At 50.8% G+C, this 17,641-nt stretch overlaps 1 protein-coding gene across 1 annotated transcript; it reads right to left on the bottom strand.

Annotated features, from left to right (window-relative positions):
- Positions 1 to 880: 880 nt before the first annotated feature.
- On the bottom strand, positions 881 to 13,524 carry COQ8B (coenzyme Q8B). The gene is made up of 14 exons (XM_016209224.2): positions 13,420 to 13,524; positions 13,165 to 13,284; positions 12,949 to 13,015; positions 11,442 to 11,519; positions 9,525 to 9,647; positions 9,297 to 9,382; positions 8,736 to 8,876; positions 8,566 to 8,647; positions 7,724 to 7,817; positions 6,372 to 6,513; positions 6,136 to 6,243; positions 4,361 to 4,426; positions 1,670 to 1,756; positions 881 to 1,235 (listed from the first exon to the last, which is right to left on the bottom strand). Exons 1-14 carry the CDS (start codon positions 13,519 to 13,521, stop codon positions 933 to 935), a joined length of 1,599 nt encoding a protein of 532 aa, XP_016064710.2. The 5' UTR covers positions 13,522 to 13,524; the 3' UTR covers positions 881 to 932.
- Between the last annotated feature and the right edge of the window lie 4,117 nt (positions 13,525 to 17,641).

A 17,641-nucleotide genomic window follows, 5' to 3' on the forward strand; every position in this document is an offset into this window, starting at 1 on the left:
GGGGAATGAACGGACCCCGGCGTCCCGGGGGCGCGATCGGTGTGGTACGGGCGGTGGGGGTGTCGGGCTGGGACTAGGGCGCGGTTCTGGCCGCCGCTGCGCCCCCGCTCCCGCCCGATCCTGTGGGTTTGGCAAAGCAGCTGGCAGGGGCATTAAGACCTATTATCAAAGGCGAGGTTGTTGGGAGCCGGGCGTCAGGGTGGTGGTGTGGAAGGGAGGACTTCTCAGCTGCCGCAGTCTTGTGAGCAGGTGGTCAGCACGTGCGGGAGGGGTTGCGGGGGTGGGAGGGAAAGGGGAGAAGGAGGTTCCTGGCAACAGATGGCCCGGGTAGGACTAGGGCTTTCAGACAAGAGGGTGGGAGGGGGCTGGCCATCTGCACCTGGAGGCTGCCCGCGAGCTCCTTCCCCCCACCCCAGTGCACAGAAAAAAGCTGGAGAAGGGGAGGGCCGCTTTTATTCAGACTGAAGATTCAACTCCCCTCCCCAACACAGAGAGGATAGACGGGGAGAAGGCAGCTGGTGAGGGGTGAGGGAGGCAAAGGTGAGGGCTGCCCTCACCAACCACCGCTCCTCCCCTCTCACTGGCCAGATCTGTGGGAGACCTGAGGTACAGGAGTCTGCGTATCCACCATGGCGTTCGGGGGGCCTGAAGTTCTCAAGTGTTGGCATAAATAAATAAATCCTTGGAGTAGAGTTCCCGGATGCCTACTTTGGGGTGGGGAGAGCAGGATATGGGAGTATGAAGTGGGGAGTTCCCTAGACCTAGGATTCCCCAGTGCCCAGGGGAGGGTGCTAGGCAAGACTGGGAAGCCCAGGGCGGGGTCCCCAGACTGGAGCAGAGTGGGAAGGAGGCATCACCGTGGGGATGGCCCTCTACTGCTGCATTCCCCAGAGGGAAGCTGTCTGAGGGGTCTGACTGGACCTCCCCTCTAGTCAGGAGGCTTCGGGCAGTGGCTGAGCCTGGCGACTAGCCCAGTATCGATGGTAGGTGTCCTGGAAGAGGTCCCTGCAGTCGATGTGGGCACCGAGGCGGGAGCAGGCCAGGAAAGCCCCTGCCAGCTTGCGGTGCAGGGCATAGGTCTCCTCCGGCGGTGGGCGGAGCCGGTGCTGCAGCAGCACTGGGATGAGGCCCTGCACCCGGTGGGCAGTGTCACCTGCCCCAAAGTCATATGGGCCCTGGGTGGCGAAGGGCTCTCCCAGGATCATCACAGCCTCCACATGTGCATCGGAGAATGCCTAGGGGTGGGGGAGAACAGAGGCACAGCCCTCCTCTTAACCCAGAACCAACAAGCAGCACTCAGCTTCCGCACAGTTTCTAGTGTAAACACAAGCCCCAGGCTCTTTCCAAAGACCCCAGAAGACAAGCAGCCCCAACTCCTCCCCAAAGGACCAGCCCTTCACTCCCTCAGAACCTCCAATAGACAAGCACACCTCACTCTGTAAAACAGAGAAGCCACCTCCATCCCCCACTTCCTCCCTCTAGAATAGGTAAGTTGTGCCTATTTTCCCAGGGTTCCTCAGTGGCCAAGGAGGCCCCATTTCTCCCAGTCCTCCTCAGAGCCCCCCAGTATAGATCATTAGTTCCCCTACTCCTCCGGAGTCCCACCAGTAGAGTTAAGCAGCACCCCCAACAACACACACCAGCCCCCACTTCCCTAGTGTCTCCCAACCTTGGTTTCAAAGCCTGTGAGGAATTTGAGGTCCCGGGATTTCTGCAGGACCCGGTCTCTGTCTCCATTGGCTGCAGCCATCACCACCTGGGGAGATGGGTGTGGAGCACAGGGTCAGAGGCCCAGCAAAGTTTAAGGGTTCAAGGAGGGGTCTGGGGAAATGGAGACTGAAGGTATAGCCAAGCCCTCCCTATACCTACTTCCCTTCTCATCTGCCTAGGCCCTCTCACCTAGAAGCCTCTCTGCCTCACCTTGCCCTGCTGTGTCTCAAGACTGTTTCAGAGCCTGGGGGGTCAGGATGGTCAGGGGTTCTGCCCGCCTGGCTGGGAACACAGACCCTGTCTGGAAACTAAGCAGTAAAACAGCACAGAGGAAAATAAATGTCAAGTGCTGCTCATGGGCCCAAACATGCATATGGCCAAGCATGTGACCATGACCCAAAACTGCATCCAAGGTTGCCACTAGGCCATCTCTGATCACCTGGTTGATGTCTGTCTCCTGCACTGGACTTGGAGTCCTGAGAGAGCAGGGATCCCGGATGGATGCAGTCCCATGTGGTAGAAGCTCTGGCACTCAGGAGGCTTTGATGAACCTTTATTTAGCATATTAGTGTGTGGAGCTAAGCACCCCTCCAGCCGTGAGTGCACATGTAGGGGTGGGACTGGAGGGCATGCAGAGAGTCAAAAGCAAAAGCCAGCCTTCCTGGGCTCAGTCCCAGCTCTGCCACTTGTTGACTGACTCTGGGCAAGTTGCTTTGCCTTAGGCCTCCATTTTCTCATCTGTGAAGTGGGGTTGATTAAAGTTATCTTCTTCATGGGGAAGTTGTAGGGATAAAGGTGACAATAGCTGTGCAGTGCTGAGCACTATGGGGCATGTAGGAAGCACCACAAATATTATTAGCTACTATTATTATTAAGAGGTGGATCTGAGGGTCCCAACTTCACAGAAAACAGGCTCACAGTGGGCAACAGAAAGGCGAGAATGGAACCTGGGCGATCCCTTAACCAGTGAGTTGCCCTTTCTTGGGAGGAAGGGGAATACAGGATTAAATTTGGCAGTTCCATTCTGTCTCTGCTCCCTTGTCCAAGCCTGTCTGGCCATCTGTCAGACCTAGAGTTCTTGGGGGCCAGTGTGACAAGGCTTTTTTTAAACTGGAGACTGCTGGGAGGTGGCAGGAGGGCCATGCTAAACAGTCTGGGGGAGGGGACATGAGATGTCCCAACTACCCAGACAGGCCTCCAGAAGAGGGCCCACCCCAAGGGGCTTGTATATGTGGCGGGAAGGGGGTGAGTTACCAGCTCCTCCTTCCTGTCCCCATCTCAAGGGTGGCCCCACCATGCCCAAGCCAGAGCACTGAGCCTTGTCTCAGATGCTGCTTTTCCTCTCCCCACAGCCTCCCTGGGCTCCCAGACTCCAGTCCTAAAGACTACTCGTTATTCAGAGGGGGGTTCCTAATTCTGACTGTGCCCCTCTCCTGCTCAAATCCCTCCTATGGCTCCCCAGGGAGCCCAGATAAAGTACCAACTACAAAGCATGGCTCTGAGACCCAGAGTCATTTAGCTCCAATCCCATCCCTGGCTCCTGCTCTGCTTCCCACCTGCCTGCCCAGTTCCTGTATGTGTAGCTTTGGTATCAGCGGGGAGTGTGTTAGAAATGCAGCACCTTCTGCCTGACTCCAGGCCAGAGTGCATTTTCATAGGGTCATAGGGTCATGGGGCAAGGGGGTTCATATACACAGTAAGGCTTGAGAAGCACGCTTTCATGGGACTACCTCCTCGCCTCTTGGCCTTTGTCCATATTGCCATCTGGAACACCCTCCTAGCCTCTTCCTGATTGGTCTCCGCCTTTAGGAAGCCCTCCCTGACTCTGTAGGCTGGGCCAGGCTCCTCTGAGCTCCCACAGTGCCTTATGTGTCCCCCTCCCAACCCTGACTGCTCTGGTCCTCACTGTCTGTTCCCCCACTGAACTGTGAGCTCTTCAAAGGTGGGGTCCTGGGCTGGATTGGTCACTGTTGTCCCCAATATTACCCAGAATAGGACTGGGCACAGATGTGGTATCAAAGAATGTTTGAATTGATGACTAAATGATTAGAAAACCCAGGTTGAATGTCCACTCTCACCATTTAATAAGATGGTGTTGTTCTCTGTGGCCTGAGATGAACTGACCCTAGTGGGTGGGAAGGACAGTGGGAGGGACAGGCAACAGGTGAGGAAGCACCTCCTGAGGCAGAGCAGCTCCGTGGGGAGCAGCCTGCCGGGAGTCATGTAAGGGCAAGGCTGGACACCAAGATCCTGGACAGCATGGGTTATGGGGAAGGGACAGGAAGGCCATCGTGGGCCTTTCTCTTAGGAGGAGGCTAGTCAGGGTTGGGAGAATGGGCTGTGGACCCAGACCACCTGAGTTTGAGTCCCGGGTCTGCTGGGATCTTGGGCAAGTGACTTAACCTCTCTGAGCCCGTTACTTCATCTGGAAAATGAGACTAAGAATGGTCCTTACCCCATGGAGTTGCTGTTGGGTTTAAATCAATTTCCGTATGTATAACACTTAAAACATACCTGGTATAATATTAAGTGTTGGTATTTGTTAGCTGCTATTAATATTACTATTATTTCTTAATTCCAGATACTGTATTTTTCCTTCTCACCCTTGCCTCAGTAATGGCCCTTCAGACCCCAGGGTTGGGGGACTCACCTCGATGTAATGGTCTGTGAATTCGGTCCCAAATTCCCGGCTTGCACCAAAGTCCAGCAGGGTCACCTGGGAACAAGGATGGTAAAAGAGATGCTAGGAGTCCACCAACGCTCCCCATTGTCTATTGGAGGTGGCCAGGGTCACCCTCCCTCCTCCACCCTGTCTCCTTCTGCTAGTCTCTGCCTGCTGTCTCCCTGGGCTCCTAGCCTCCGGTCTCTGCAATTCTAATCCACCCCCACACGAAGCTGAAGGGATCTGGCTTTAATTTTTATTTTTTTGGTCCTAGTGGTTTTTATAATAACATGCTTTGGGCACAGAAAAGAAAATCCAGAGAATAAAATATATGGAAGAGTGAACGCAAATCTCACCATGCTTAAAATATAAAATAATACCAATCCAGGTGGGGCCTCCCATGTACCCTGAACTGATCCTACCTGCCCCATGTCCCCACCCTCTCTTCTAGGGTCACCACTTTCCTGAAATTATTATTAAGTTATTATTTCCTGAAATTACCATGTGTGTATTTCTATATTTCCTCCTATGTGTGTGCACCCATAAACGATAGTCAGGTTTTGTGTATTTAAACTTCACATAAATGGTATTTATGATAATTATCCTGCAACTTGTTCCTTGTGCCTAAAATGATTTTACGATTTATCCCCACTGCTATGTGCAGCTCTGGCTCACTCATTCATTTTTCATTGCTGTGCAAGGACTTCATTGCGTGACTGTATCACAGAGCATTTATCTGCTTGATGGACAATGTAGGTGTTTCTGGGTTTTCCTATTAAAAAACAATGCTAGATGACACCTGTAGGATTTTCTCTAGGGCAGTGGAGTTGGGTCTATTGATTACAGCCCATAGTAAGAAGGGCAGGTTATACTGGGCACCAGTGCCAATACCACATAAACATAAATGTCAAACAAGTGTCCTGAAATATATTATAGCTCCCTTCCATCTGTGACACACTGATATTTTCTATTCTATGCAGGAGGCAGCCAAAAGATGTTTCTCTCTCACATCGATGTCTCGCTCTCTCTCCCTTCCTCTCTCTCTAAAATCAATTAAAAATAAATAAATAAAGAAGGCTGCCTCTTAAAAAAAAAAAAAAAAGACTTTCTTAACTTCACCCACCCAGACAGGTCAGTCCCTCTCCCTGGCTTCCCACAGTCCCCTGGGCGTCCCCCATTACTGACAACTTTGCCTGTGCTTCTCCATCACGGTACTAACTACACTAGGTCACCACTGTCTGGTGACCCGTCCCCCCACTGGACCAGGAACTCTGAGACTATGAGGATCAGGGTTGTCTTGGCATTGTTGTCAAGAGGAAGCAGGTGCTTGGTGTGTTCCAAATGAGTGACAAGTGTGGTAGTGCTGACTGCCTTCCAAAAGTTGTGTTCCCTCTTCTACACTGTCACATTGCCACTAGGAAAGCAAGGCCCTGCCTAGCCAGCGACTCCATTTCCCAGCATCCTTTGCACCTAGACAGGCTGTGTGAACAGTTCTCATCAACAGGATGGTAAGAGGAATGATGTGTCACTTCTAGTCAAAACAGTTAGCAGCGGATTACACTCTCAATCTCTTGCCCTTCCTGGGATGGCACAATCACAGCAGGGAAGGAACCTGGGTCCCCAAATCATCACATGGAGGACATGGAGGACTACCCCAGCCTGTCACGTGGGTAATAAACTACTGTTGTGTGAAGCTACTGAAATATTGGAAAATATCTGTCACAGCAGTTAATGTACCCTGACACACAACACAAGGAACCAACCTGGTGGCTGGAGGCGTCATACAGGAAGTTGGCCCAGTTGGGGTCCGTCTGCATGAACCGGAACTCAAACAGCTCCTGCAGACACAGCCTCAAGAGCTGGAAGCAGATCTGGGTGGAGAGGAGTCATCTCTCCCTATAAAGCTCTCTATGGCCCGGCCCGGACAGGGCCTGTGGGTCTGGCTAGCCCCACTGGCCTTGGGGCAGCATCCTCCCTACTGCCCCAGGAGACCATGTACCTGGTTCCGGATGTCCTGGCTCAGGCTCTGGCACTGGTCCAGGGGGACCCCTCCAGCCAGTTCCATGCCCAGCACCCGTGTGGTACAGAGATCCTTAATCACTGCTGGCACCCGGAAGAAGGGGTCATCTGCCAAGAGCTGCCTGGGGCAGAAGGGAGGGGAGGGGATGGGACTGGGTGCTTTAGGCCCCGGTAGCGCAGCTCAAGGCTTCCTCCTCCTCTGAGAAGTCCTCCTTGAACAGTCTATGTTTTGCCTTCCTTCCTGCTCTCCTCTTGCCTCGGTGTGCCCTGAGTAATGGCCAATACCTGGCTGGACTGACATTCATTCAAACATTTCATTCATTCAGACATTTCACTCATTCATTCATTCATTCAACAAACATCTCCGCAGGGCCTACCAGTGCCTACCCCTAAGCCAGTTGCTGGAGACTCAGTTACCACTTCCTTACCAGAAATACTTCTGTGATATCCAGTTGCCCCATGCTGAGTTCAGTGTATTAAGCTCCATGAACATTACTTTTTCACCAACTTATTAATTCACCCAAAAAACAGTCACTGCTATACAAATTTCTGAGTCCATAGTGACACTCATTGGAGTCATTACTGGGAACACTGGTTAATTAAGGGCTGACCCGGGGCTGGATCCCACATCTGTCTGTCCAGGCCCATGCCCCTAACCATTGTCTTCTACTGCCCTTTCTCTTGCTCTGTATTTATAGAGTTTGGCTCAACAAACGTGTGGGCCACCCTGTGGAGGATCTCACTGAGGCATAATTGCTACAGATCACGATGCTTCTAAGATGCAACCACACTGTTCCTGGTAGCTGCGGCTCATTCCTTTTCACTGCTGTATAATATTCCGCTGATGCCTACACCATAATTTATTTATGCACCCTGCTGGGTGAATTTCATAGGTTTGGGTGGTTTCCAATTTGGGGCTATTACTGCTTTGAGCATTCTGGAAAAGTCTGATGGTCAATAGCATTAGTGACCCTAGAGTGATTAGCCAGGAGGGTGACTGCTGGGTCGTATGTGAACATCTAGCCTTATTATATGACGCCAAAAGCAGGTGTAACTCATTATGTGACTAAGTGTCTGCAGACAAGATCATCTCCCCCACTGGCTGGAAGTGGTTACCCAACCCACTCCACAGATGAGAAAACTGACAGAGAGAGGACACAGCGGATAAATGAAAGAATAAGGGTAGAGATGAGCAGATGAACAAATGAATGAAGAGAAAAAGAGTTTGCCGGCCCCACCCCAGGGCTCACTTCCCACTCAGCCTGGGAGGGAAGGAAGGAGGGATGCTGGAAGGAAGGGGTCCTTGACGGGCCTGCCGGGGGCTCGGCTCACCTGAAGTTCTGGGCACAAGCTGCCTCACGACGGTAGTCACACTCCCAAGCCAGCTCCTGCTGCAAGGCCTGCAGGCTCTGCTCAGCAAACAGGCCTGAGGGGGACAGTGTGTCAGACGAGGAAGGCCACAGCCTGCCCGCCCCACCTGCCCAACCCCTCAGGCTCCCACTCATGAATGTCTTCTCTTGCCAATCTTGTCTCTCACTCTCTGTCTCTCTCGCTGTCCCTCACATCCGCTCCAAGCCTTTCACCCCATTGTCTGTCCCCACACCTCCCCTCTGTCCTCATTGGACTGTAGGCTCTTCTGAAGTCTCTCTTCGGGGGTCTCTTTCACAGGCACGCACTCCAGTCCCAAGGCATCTGTCACAGTCACACATGCCACCTATTCTGTCTTCTTCTTACTCTCTCACATTCTCTCTGAATCTTACTTCTGCCTCTGCCCCCCCCCCCCCCATATATACACATACACACCTTGTTCCATCTTCTTCAGGCTCTTTCTCACCAGCTTTAACGCAAACATGAGGCCCCATTTGCACTCTCTCCCTGATTCTGTGGCTCTTTTTCAGGCCCAGAGTCCTTCTGTGCACACCTTCTGTGTGTCTGTTTCTGGATTTTGGTCTGGGCTTCTATCTCTGTGTCTCTGTCAGAATCTAAGTTTGTCTTTTGCTTACACACTTGTTCTCTGTATTCCCCCTGCCTTTGTGTCCCTTCTTTCTGTCTCAAACACACCCTCACACCAGCCACATAGGCATGCCCTGCCCGAGCTGGTACTGTCAGGGCTCTCCCTCCATCCAGTCCCACCTCCTCTGGGCAGGGTACCCGTCCTACAGTGGGCACCTCACCCTCGGGCAGGGCCACGCTCATCTTGAGCACCGCCAGCAGGTTCTGGACATCACTCTGGATGCTCTGGGCAACGCCTGGGTACTGGGAGGGGAGGAGTGGGGGGAGAGGAGGAGTCACTCCTCTGGGACAGCAGGGTGCCCACCATTACCCGTCCAGCCTCCCCTCTCACCTGGATCTTCACGGCCACCTCTGTTCCATCCCTCAGCATTCCCTGGTGCACCTGCCCAATTGAGGCGGCAGCAAAGGGCACCTCCTCCAAAGAGGCCACCTTGGCCTGCCAGTCCTTGCCAAGCTCCTCTTCGAGAACTCTCTGGGGAGAGCAGTGGTAAAAATCATCACTATGATTACAGGCAACTGAGTTCATTCCCTGTGCCGAACACTTTACAAGTTAATAACTCCAGCACTCACCATATGCTGGGCCCTGGGCTAAGCTCTTGGCTGCCACTCCACTTTACAGATGAGGAAATTGAGGCTCAGAGAGAAGCCTCTCAGCCAAGGAGAACTAGGTACTGGTGGACCGGGAGGCCCAGCCCCATTAGGTATTAACTCAAAGTTAATGTGATAAATAAGAGTTAAAATTTAAGGGCTTCCTGTGGGCCAGGTCCTGTTTAGAGTGGCTCAGAGAGCAGCAATAACTGCCCAGAGTCAGATAGGGAGTACAGCAGTAAAGCCAGGAGAGACAGGCAGGTGGAGCCACCTCCCTGGTCGCCTCCCCCTACTGGGCACTCACCAGCATCTGCCAGCGGGGCATGAAGTCTGCGCTCTGGCGGACCCGCTCAAAGATGCGCTGAAGCTGGGGGCTGATGAAGCTGTTGTCTTGGGAGACAGGGGCACAAGAAACAAGCGAAGCAGTGAGGGAGGAGGCGAGGGGGGCCGCTGTGGGAATACTTGAAGTTGGGGCTTGTTGGTGGGTGGGGTAAGGTAGAAGTGAGATCAGAGGTCAAGGGTTATGCTATACCCTGGATGCTGAGCATTTGGCCAATCTTGAGGGCAGCCCCCCGAACTGTACACAAGGTCTGCACAATCCGCTCAGCATTGGCCTCCGACAAGAAAGGGCTGGAGCTGAGCCGGGAACTGCCCTCTGGGGTGGAAAGAATGATCGTTAGTATTACAACCACAGAAATAATCAGTATAACACCACTACACAACCACCAAAATAGCTAAAATAAAAAAGACAATATCAAGTGTTGGCAAGGATGTGGAACAGCCTGACCGCCAACACTGCTGATGACAGTGCCATGGCACAAGCCCTTTGGAAAACAATGGGGAAGTTTCTAGTAAAGCACACACCTATACCGGATGCTATTTCTCTCTTAGGTATGCCCAAGAGAAGTGCATAAATGTTTCCATTGACAGATATTTCAAGAAAGGTCACTACAGCACTACTCATAACAGTCCCAAACTGGAAACATCCCTAATGGCTGTCAATACAATGAACAAAGGAACTGTGGAACAGTCACAGTGTGGCCACTACAGTATGAAATAAACAACCTACATCCACTCACAGCAACATGGGTTCAAAGAACCAGATGCATACAAGAATACACATCTCATTATGTTGGTGTAAAGAGAAAAAACTCGCAAAAGTAATCTTGGGGTCAGAAGCCAAGACAGTGGTTACCCTTGGTGGGGGGAGTGGTCAGGGCGGGGCATGAGAGAAACTTTTCGAGAACCAGGCAGTGATTCTCAAAGTATGGTCAGGGGACCCCTGAGGATCCCTGAGATCCTTCAGAGGGTCTGTGAGATCAAAAATATTATCATAATATTAATGCTATCTGCCCCTTTTACTCTCATTCTCCCACAAATGTTCAGTGGAGTTTTCCAGAAGCTCCATGACCAGTGATGGTGCCATTGCTCTGATGGCTGACGAAATGTGTACATCTTCTTGTGTTTTACAACTTCTCAGTTTTAATCTCTAATACAGTGAATATCCATAAATATAATCCACATAAACAAGCTCTTTGGGGTCCTCATTCTATTTTTAAATTGAATTTATTGGGGTGACATTGGTAAATAAAATTACATAGGTTTCAGGGGTATGATTCTATAATACACCATCTGTACACTGTATTGTGTGTTCATCACCCCAAATCAATCCTCATTCTCTTTAACAGCTTTATTGAGATATAATTCTCATACCATATAATTCACCCATTTAAAGTATACAATTCAATGGCTTTTACTATATTGACAGTTGTGCAACTATCACAACCAATTCCAGAACATTTTCATCACCCCCAAAAGAAACCCCTTACCCATTAGCAGTCACCCCCCAAATCCCTGGAAACCACTAATCTACTTTCTATCTCCACAGATTTCCCTATTCTAGGCATTTCATATAAATGGAATCATACACTATGTGTCCTTTTGTGTCTGGCTTCTTTCGCTTAGGATATGTTTTCAAGATTCATCCACACTGTAGCATGGATCAGCACTTCATTCCTTTTAATGGCTGAATATATCCCATTGTATGGATATACCACATTTAAAAAATCCATTCCTCAGTTTTAAGGGTGTGTAGGGGTACTGAGACCAAAGAGTTTGAGAAATGCTGTTCTAAGGTTTCTTGATCTGGGTGCATAAATGCATCCACTTTGTGAAAATAAAGCAAGCTGTATGATATGTACACAGATCTACATGCAAATTGTATTACTATTCAACAAAGTGTCAATATGCTTTTATTTATTTTATTAACAATTACTGAGCTCTTTATTGGGGGCTCACCCTGTGCTAGGTGGAATTCTAAGTGCCTCTCTGGATTCTATGGCAAAATCCCCATCACTCCAGGTAGTAACCGAACTTCCAATGCCTTAGTTTTCAAGGTGAGGAAGCAAAAGATTCAGGGAGGTACACTGCCCGGCCCTGGCTAACTCACCTGGCTGTAGACGTCCTCCTGGCATGGACTTCTTCATCACCTCAGCCAGCGCTCCCAACCCCAAGCCCACAGCCAGTCCTGAGCAGTGAGAGAGGAGCCTGAATGCCCGCTTGCCTGGGGTCTTCTCCCCAACCCTCTCTCCTGTTTCTCTCTAAGCACACTTGTCTCCCAGCTCTGTGTAACCAACTCTCTGTGTATCTCTGTCTCAAACTCAGTCTCTTACTCACTCTCCTAGCTTGGGGCTCCCTTCAAGGTGAGGCTGCATCCCTCTCAGTCCCTCTCTAGGTCTGTATCCTGTGTCAGCAGTTCTTGCCCCTGGCTGCACATTTGAGTCACGTGAAGAGCTTTTATAAATACAATGCTCAGGTCCCACCCCTGAGGTTCTGATTAAACTGGCCTGAGATGAGGCCTCGGAATTTATATTTTTATTAAGCACCCCAGATGATTCTGGTGTATAGCCAAGGGTAAGGCGGCTCCAAGATGATCCCCCCAAGTCTCTCTGTGACTCCCTATGACTCCTGTTTCTTCATGCTCACCTTTCCTAAGTCAGTTATTTCTTCATCTTTCCCCTCAGCTACACTTGGGATATCTATCTAGGCCTCTTTCTCTGTGTTCCTCCTCTTGATGGCCTCGCCAGCTGATTTCCTCTGTGTCCTCTTGTCTCCTTGTCCCTAAAGATATCTTGAGTCTCTTTGCCTCTTTCACTGTCACTGTCTCTGTAAATAAGCATAACTGGCATTTTCTGAGCACTTTCTACATGCCAGGAACCATTCCTGGTGCCCTATACGCTTTCATTCATTTTTGTCTTCACATCCTCGTGAAATAAGTTTTACAGGAAAACATCCATTTTACAGAAGAGAAAATCAAGGCTCAGAGAAGTTAAGTAACTCATCCAGAGTCACAAAGTAAGGATGTAGCAGAATCACCCCTTGAACCCTGAGCTCAGAATCACCCTTTGAGCCCAGTGTCAAAGCTCTAACCACTGCATCTACTTCCTCTTTATACTGTGAATTGCTGTCTTTAAAGCTTGAACCATGAGGAAGACATTTGCATTGTAACCGGTAGGGACCAATGTATACATGTTTCACCAAAAAATATTTTCCCTTACTCTACAGGTACACTCATATTTTCCATTCTATTCTTCTTTTTAATGCTGGTTGCAACCCACTAAATTATTTCATGCAGACTGTGACCCGAAGTTTGAACAATTCTGCTGCTAACCTGGGGTCAGGTCACTCCAGCTCCTTTAGCCTCCATGTCCTCACCTATAGAATAAATACACAATCATCGACTGGGGCAGAGATCCCATGAATGGGGCCCTGCGCATTCTTTCAAGTTCTCAATAAATGTTCCCTGCCCCGCTATTTCTCTTGGTTTTATAGGTCTTTGCTTTTGTTCTCTTTTCATCTCTCCCTCCTTTCTGTCTGTGAATCACCCTCTCCGTGGCTTCATTCTGTAAATGTTGTTTCCTCTGATCTAGGTCACAATCTCCCACAGTCACACCTACCCCCAAAGTTAGCCAAGCGGCTGATGCGGGAGGCGGGCACCTTGCGTTCTCGAGAGCGGTCACTCAGCTGGAAAGTGGGGGAGAAGGTCTGAGGGTGGGAATGTGGGTACAGTGGCCAGGAAGTCTGACCAACCTGTCCCACACCTTTCCCCAAGCTCGGGGGGCCAGCTGCTTTGATGGGGTGTTGCTGGTAGGATGGCAGGCAATGAATGATACCTGGGGCCGAGGTGTCTTCCTGAGCTGGGCCTCCCGGGCCTTGCAAATGTCCTCCTCACTCAGGCCTCTGCCAGGGCCACCATGATAAAGCTTTTGGGCGCAAGAAGCCCCACATGGCCCCTGCAAGAGATTTGGACATGGGTAAGGAGTGGAAGGCATGGGGTCTGCTTGGCTCTTTGGATTCCTCCCTGTCCCTTTACTCACTGAAGACCCCCTCAGGCTCTTCACCTTGGAGACCCCTCCCCAGTATCTCACCCACCAGTGGGGCCCAGACCCCAGGGCCCCACAAGGCAGACCAAGAGTCCGGCCCAGCTGTCCACAGGTCCCCCGCAGTAGGCCCCCGACCTCCAGCCACATCGCCTGGGGAAGAAGAGGAGGAATTGTTCGGTAGGAGTTGTGGGGCTGACCCCCCTGCTTGCTCCACCCACCCCAAGTCCTCACATTCCTCCTTGTCCGCCCTAAGACTCTCACCCAGGAAAGACTTCCTCCCTGATGAAGGCCCCTGCAGTTTTTCCTGGTTCCCTCTCTGGTTGCTAGGAACCCATAGCTCTTCCTGATCACCTCCCAAAACTCACTTTCCCCCTGTCCGCTCCCGTTGCTAGACACCCACAGATCCTCCAGGGCTACCTCTCCACTTCTCTGAGCCTCCCTCGTCGCTAGGCACCGCCTTCACCTCTGTTGCTAGGCACCCACAATTTCTCTGGAGAACCCCCTGCCCCGTTTCTGGGCACCTCCCCCCGTTGCTAAGCACCCACAGCTCCCTGGCTTCGGGTCCGACAAGCTCTGGGGCCTCCTCTTGCGCTTCCGGGAGCCTCCGCACGCCCGCCCTCTCCGGTCAGCTAGCCAATGGCGGAGCAGCAGCTCGCTGACTGGCACCAAGAACTCCTCGCCGTGCGTAGGGGCGGGGCCGGGGCGGAGCCTAGGGGCCGACGTTGGGCGCGTGGCGGTTCGCTAGGGCAAAGCGGAGAGCAGGCACGTGCGCTTTTATGCCTCTCCACTCATCTCAGATCGCCTGGTGTGCGGCGGCCCTTTCTGTTACCTACTCCGTCTTCTTTGCAAACATCCTTCTCCCTTACAAACCTCACACCTCTTCTCTGCACGAACATCCTGTGAACCTCCTTATTTCTACCCCCAGCAGGCTCAACATCTCTCCTTTGAACATACGTCTTCGCAGCAAACATTTCCCGTGCCATGGAGCCCCTCCGTTTGCCCATCCACCCTCTGCTTCAAACACCCACATCCTGGCACCCAGCCTCCTCCCTTGCACATAATAAGCCCCCTTCCTTGCTTGACAATTGTCTCCCTCTTGTACCCGCACCTCTTCCCCCTGTACATAAATCCCCTCGCACTCAGCCCTTTACACACCGGGCCCCTGTTCCCTCATACTCCCTCTTTTCTCTGCTCCCTCCCACCTGCAGGATGACCTGAGTGGGACCACTCTGTTTCCTCTAGGCCTGACATTTATTTCCCAGAACACAGCCAAGATTCCCAGTGCTGAGTCAGAAGACTTGGCGTCCCAGAAAACCAGCTTCCAGCCCATTTGGGTGGGGGTGTGCAGGCAGGCTTAAAGCCTGCTCCCCCCACAACAGGCTGACTCACCCCTCTTTTTACAGTCTGGAATAATAGCAGCTGGCTGGGTCCTCTCTTCCACTGCCGGGAGCCGCTCCCCCACAGAACTGCTGCCCCTCTCTAACCCCTATGTCAGGAATCAGATCTCCCTGTTTCTGTCCTAGTGCTATGTGACGTCAGAAGAGACTTGACCCTTTCTGGACCTCATTTTCCCAGCCTGAATGATGTGCTAGGGGGTTCCTGCTATGACTGCTCATTGGTCTGTGATGAGATGACTCATTTTAGAGCCCTGGGCCCAAAGCCCATCCCACAGGTGACTCAATTTCAAGACAGAAACCTCCCCCTGTCCCCTCCAGACATAAGGGTCTGACTCAGGAGCTGGGTGACAGCTCACTCTTGAAGGTAATAATACATAAAAAGTACCCATGACAAAGCTAATTCACAGGACTGTGGCAGGTGGTACCAAGCCTGGTGCCACATTATTCACATGCATGAGGTCATATAAATGAAGGCTAGAGGCTGGCAAACCTCTGAGCCTCAGTGTCCCCATCAGTAAAATGGGGCTGTGGCATCACCTCTTGCTCAGTGTTAGTGAGAGAGAGATACAGTGAAATAGTCTCTGTAAAGAGCAAAGTGCCTGGTACAGAATGAGAGATCTATACACAAGGGACATTTCTTACGGAAAAATCATTCTTTTCGAATTTCTATTAAGCACCTACCATATCCTTTTCTAGGCACTGGGGACATAGCAAGGAACAAGACAAGCAAAAATCTTTGCCCTCTTGGTCCTGGCTTCTGGTGAGGGGCACAATAAACAAATAAGTACAGCCAGCCGGGCGTGGCTCAGCATCAACCTAGGACCCAGGCGATCGTGGTTTGATTCCCAGTCAGGGCACATGCCTGGGTTGCCGGCTCGATCCCCAGTTGGGGGCATGCAGGAGGCAGCCGATCAATGACTCATCATTGATGTTTCTCTCTCTCTCTCCCTCTCCCTTCCTCTCTCTGAAATCAATAAAGACATATTTTAAAAAATAATAATAATAAAAAATAAATAAGTACAGGCACACCTCATTTTATTGTGCTTTGACGAAACATTGACGTGATGTGAGAGAGATCCCTGACTGGGGATCATACCCACAACCCAGGTATGTCCCCTGATGGAGAATTGAATCAGCAACCTTTTGGTTCATGGAAGGACACTCAACCAACTGAGCCACTGCAGCCGGATGACAATATTGCGTTTTTTACAAATTGAAGGCTTGTGGCAACCTTGCCTCCAGCAAGTCTATGGGCACTGTTTTTCCAGTAGGCTCAGATGATTGTTAGCATTTTCAATCAATAAAGTATTTTAAAATTAGGATATGTACATTGTTTTTTTTAGACATAATGCTATTGCACACTTAATAGGTTACAGTATAGTGTAAATATAACTTTTACATGCATTGGGAAGCCAAAAAGTTCCTTGACTTGCTTTATTGCGATATGCACTCCATTGTGGTGGTCTGGAATCAAACCTGCAATATCTCTGTGGTATGCCTGTATGTTTAATAAGATGATGTGTGTTAAAGAGAGAAGTAAACCTGGGAAGCAGGTCAGGGAGTTGAAGGAAGAATGTGAGATTAAATAGAGTGGTCAGAGAAGGCCTCACTGAGGAGGTGACATTGAAACAAAGACTTGAAGGAGGTGAGGGAGGGAACTATTGGAATATCTGAGGGAAGGGTGTTCCAGGCAGAGGGAACAACCAGTGCAAAAGCCCTGTGGTGGAAGATGTTCTGGAGAAATAGCAGGGCCAATGGGCAGAATAAGTGAAGGGAAAAGACAGAGGAGATTTGGTTTGGGAGGTAACCGGAGCCAGATCACATAGAGTATAGTGAGTCATGATGAGGACTGTGGATTTTACCTTGAGTGGGATTGGAAACATGGAGTGTTCTGAGCACAGAAGGCGCATGACCTGATTTAGAGAAAATACTCTTACTTCCAGCTCCTCCTCCAACACCTCAGCCTCAAAAGCAAGTTATATCACCTAGTAGGGACCAAAAGCTCAGACTTCGGATTAGGTTGGCCTCGGTTCAAATCTTGGACTTTGCCTTTCTGTGCCTCTGTTTCCCTGACCATGGACGATGGTGGTCCCTACCTCACAAGGCATAGGGTATAAAGTGGTAAGTACAGTACAGGGCACAAAGCAAGTACACAAACGTATATATTGTTGTATAAATAAAAATTCCCATAACCTGGTGAGAAAATTATCATTGCTATCCCCTTTTTACAGGTGAGGAAACTGAAGCTCAGAGTAAACAAGTCTGTTGGAGCCAGGATTTGGCTAGATATCCTAGCTTCAGTGTTAAGGCCCTCGCTTTGCCCCTCATCTAACCTCCTTTTGACCTTAGAAAAATTATTTCGCTATTCTGGGCCTCAGTTTCCCTGTTGGTAAAGTGCTCTGCTTTTGTGGCATTGAACACACATTTTTCTAAACAATCAAATATTATTCTGTATCTTCATTTTACAGGTGACAAAACTGAGCCCGAAAAACAAAAACAAAAAACCTGAGCCCGGGTAGGGAGCGTAAGTCACTCATTCAAGGTAACACAGCTATGAATCGGCATTGGAGGGTCTCGAACTCACACATCCCTGGGATTCCCAAGTCTTTGGGACACAGTCCCTGCCCGCGTGAAGAAAGGGCACGCTGTTGGGCTAGTCCCCCAGAGCTATAGGGAGGCTACATTCGTCATTCAAGGGTGTAGGGAGGTTAGATTAGTCGCGGGGATCTAGGGAGGGGCCCCACTGGCCCGCAACCAGGACCCCAGGGAGCCCAGCCCTCCCCGGAGGAGCCTGGGGCGCCAGGAATCCAGCCCCTCCACGAGAGGAGGGCGGGGACAGGCGAGGCCCCGCCCTCTTACGCCACGTCCTG

This window comes from Miniopterus natalensis, chromosome 18 (assembly GCF_054644295.1).
Source record: "Miniopterus natalensis isolate mMinNat1 chromosome 18, mMinNat1.hap1, whole genome shotgun sequence".
NCBI classification, from domain to species: domain Eukaryota; kingdom Metazoa; phylum Chordata; class Mammalia; order Chiroptera; family Miniopteridae; genus Miniopterus; species Miniopterus natalensis.

What these genes read in the sequence shown, in the direction of transcription:
- COQ8B (XM_016209224.2), bottom strand. Translation starts at nt 13,521, where the DNA reads ATGTGGCTGGAGGTCGGGGGCCTACTGCGGGGGACCTGTGGACAGCTG. An exon ending in CCAAATGCTCAGCATCCAGG is followed by an intron (nt 9,383 to 9,524) that starts GTATAGCATAAC and finishes CTGTCTCCCAAG; the next exon opens with ACAACAGCTTCATCAGCCCC. An exon ending in TCACAGACCATTACATCGAG is followed by an intron (nt 1,757 to 4,360) that starts GTGAGTCCCCCA and finishes CCATCTCCCCAG; the next exon opens with GTGGTGATGGCTGCAGCCAA.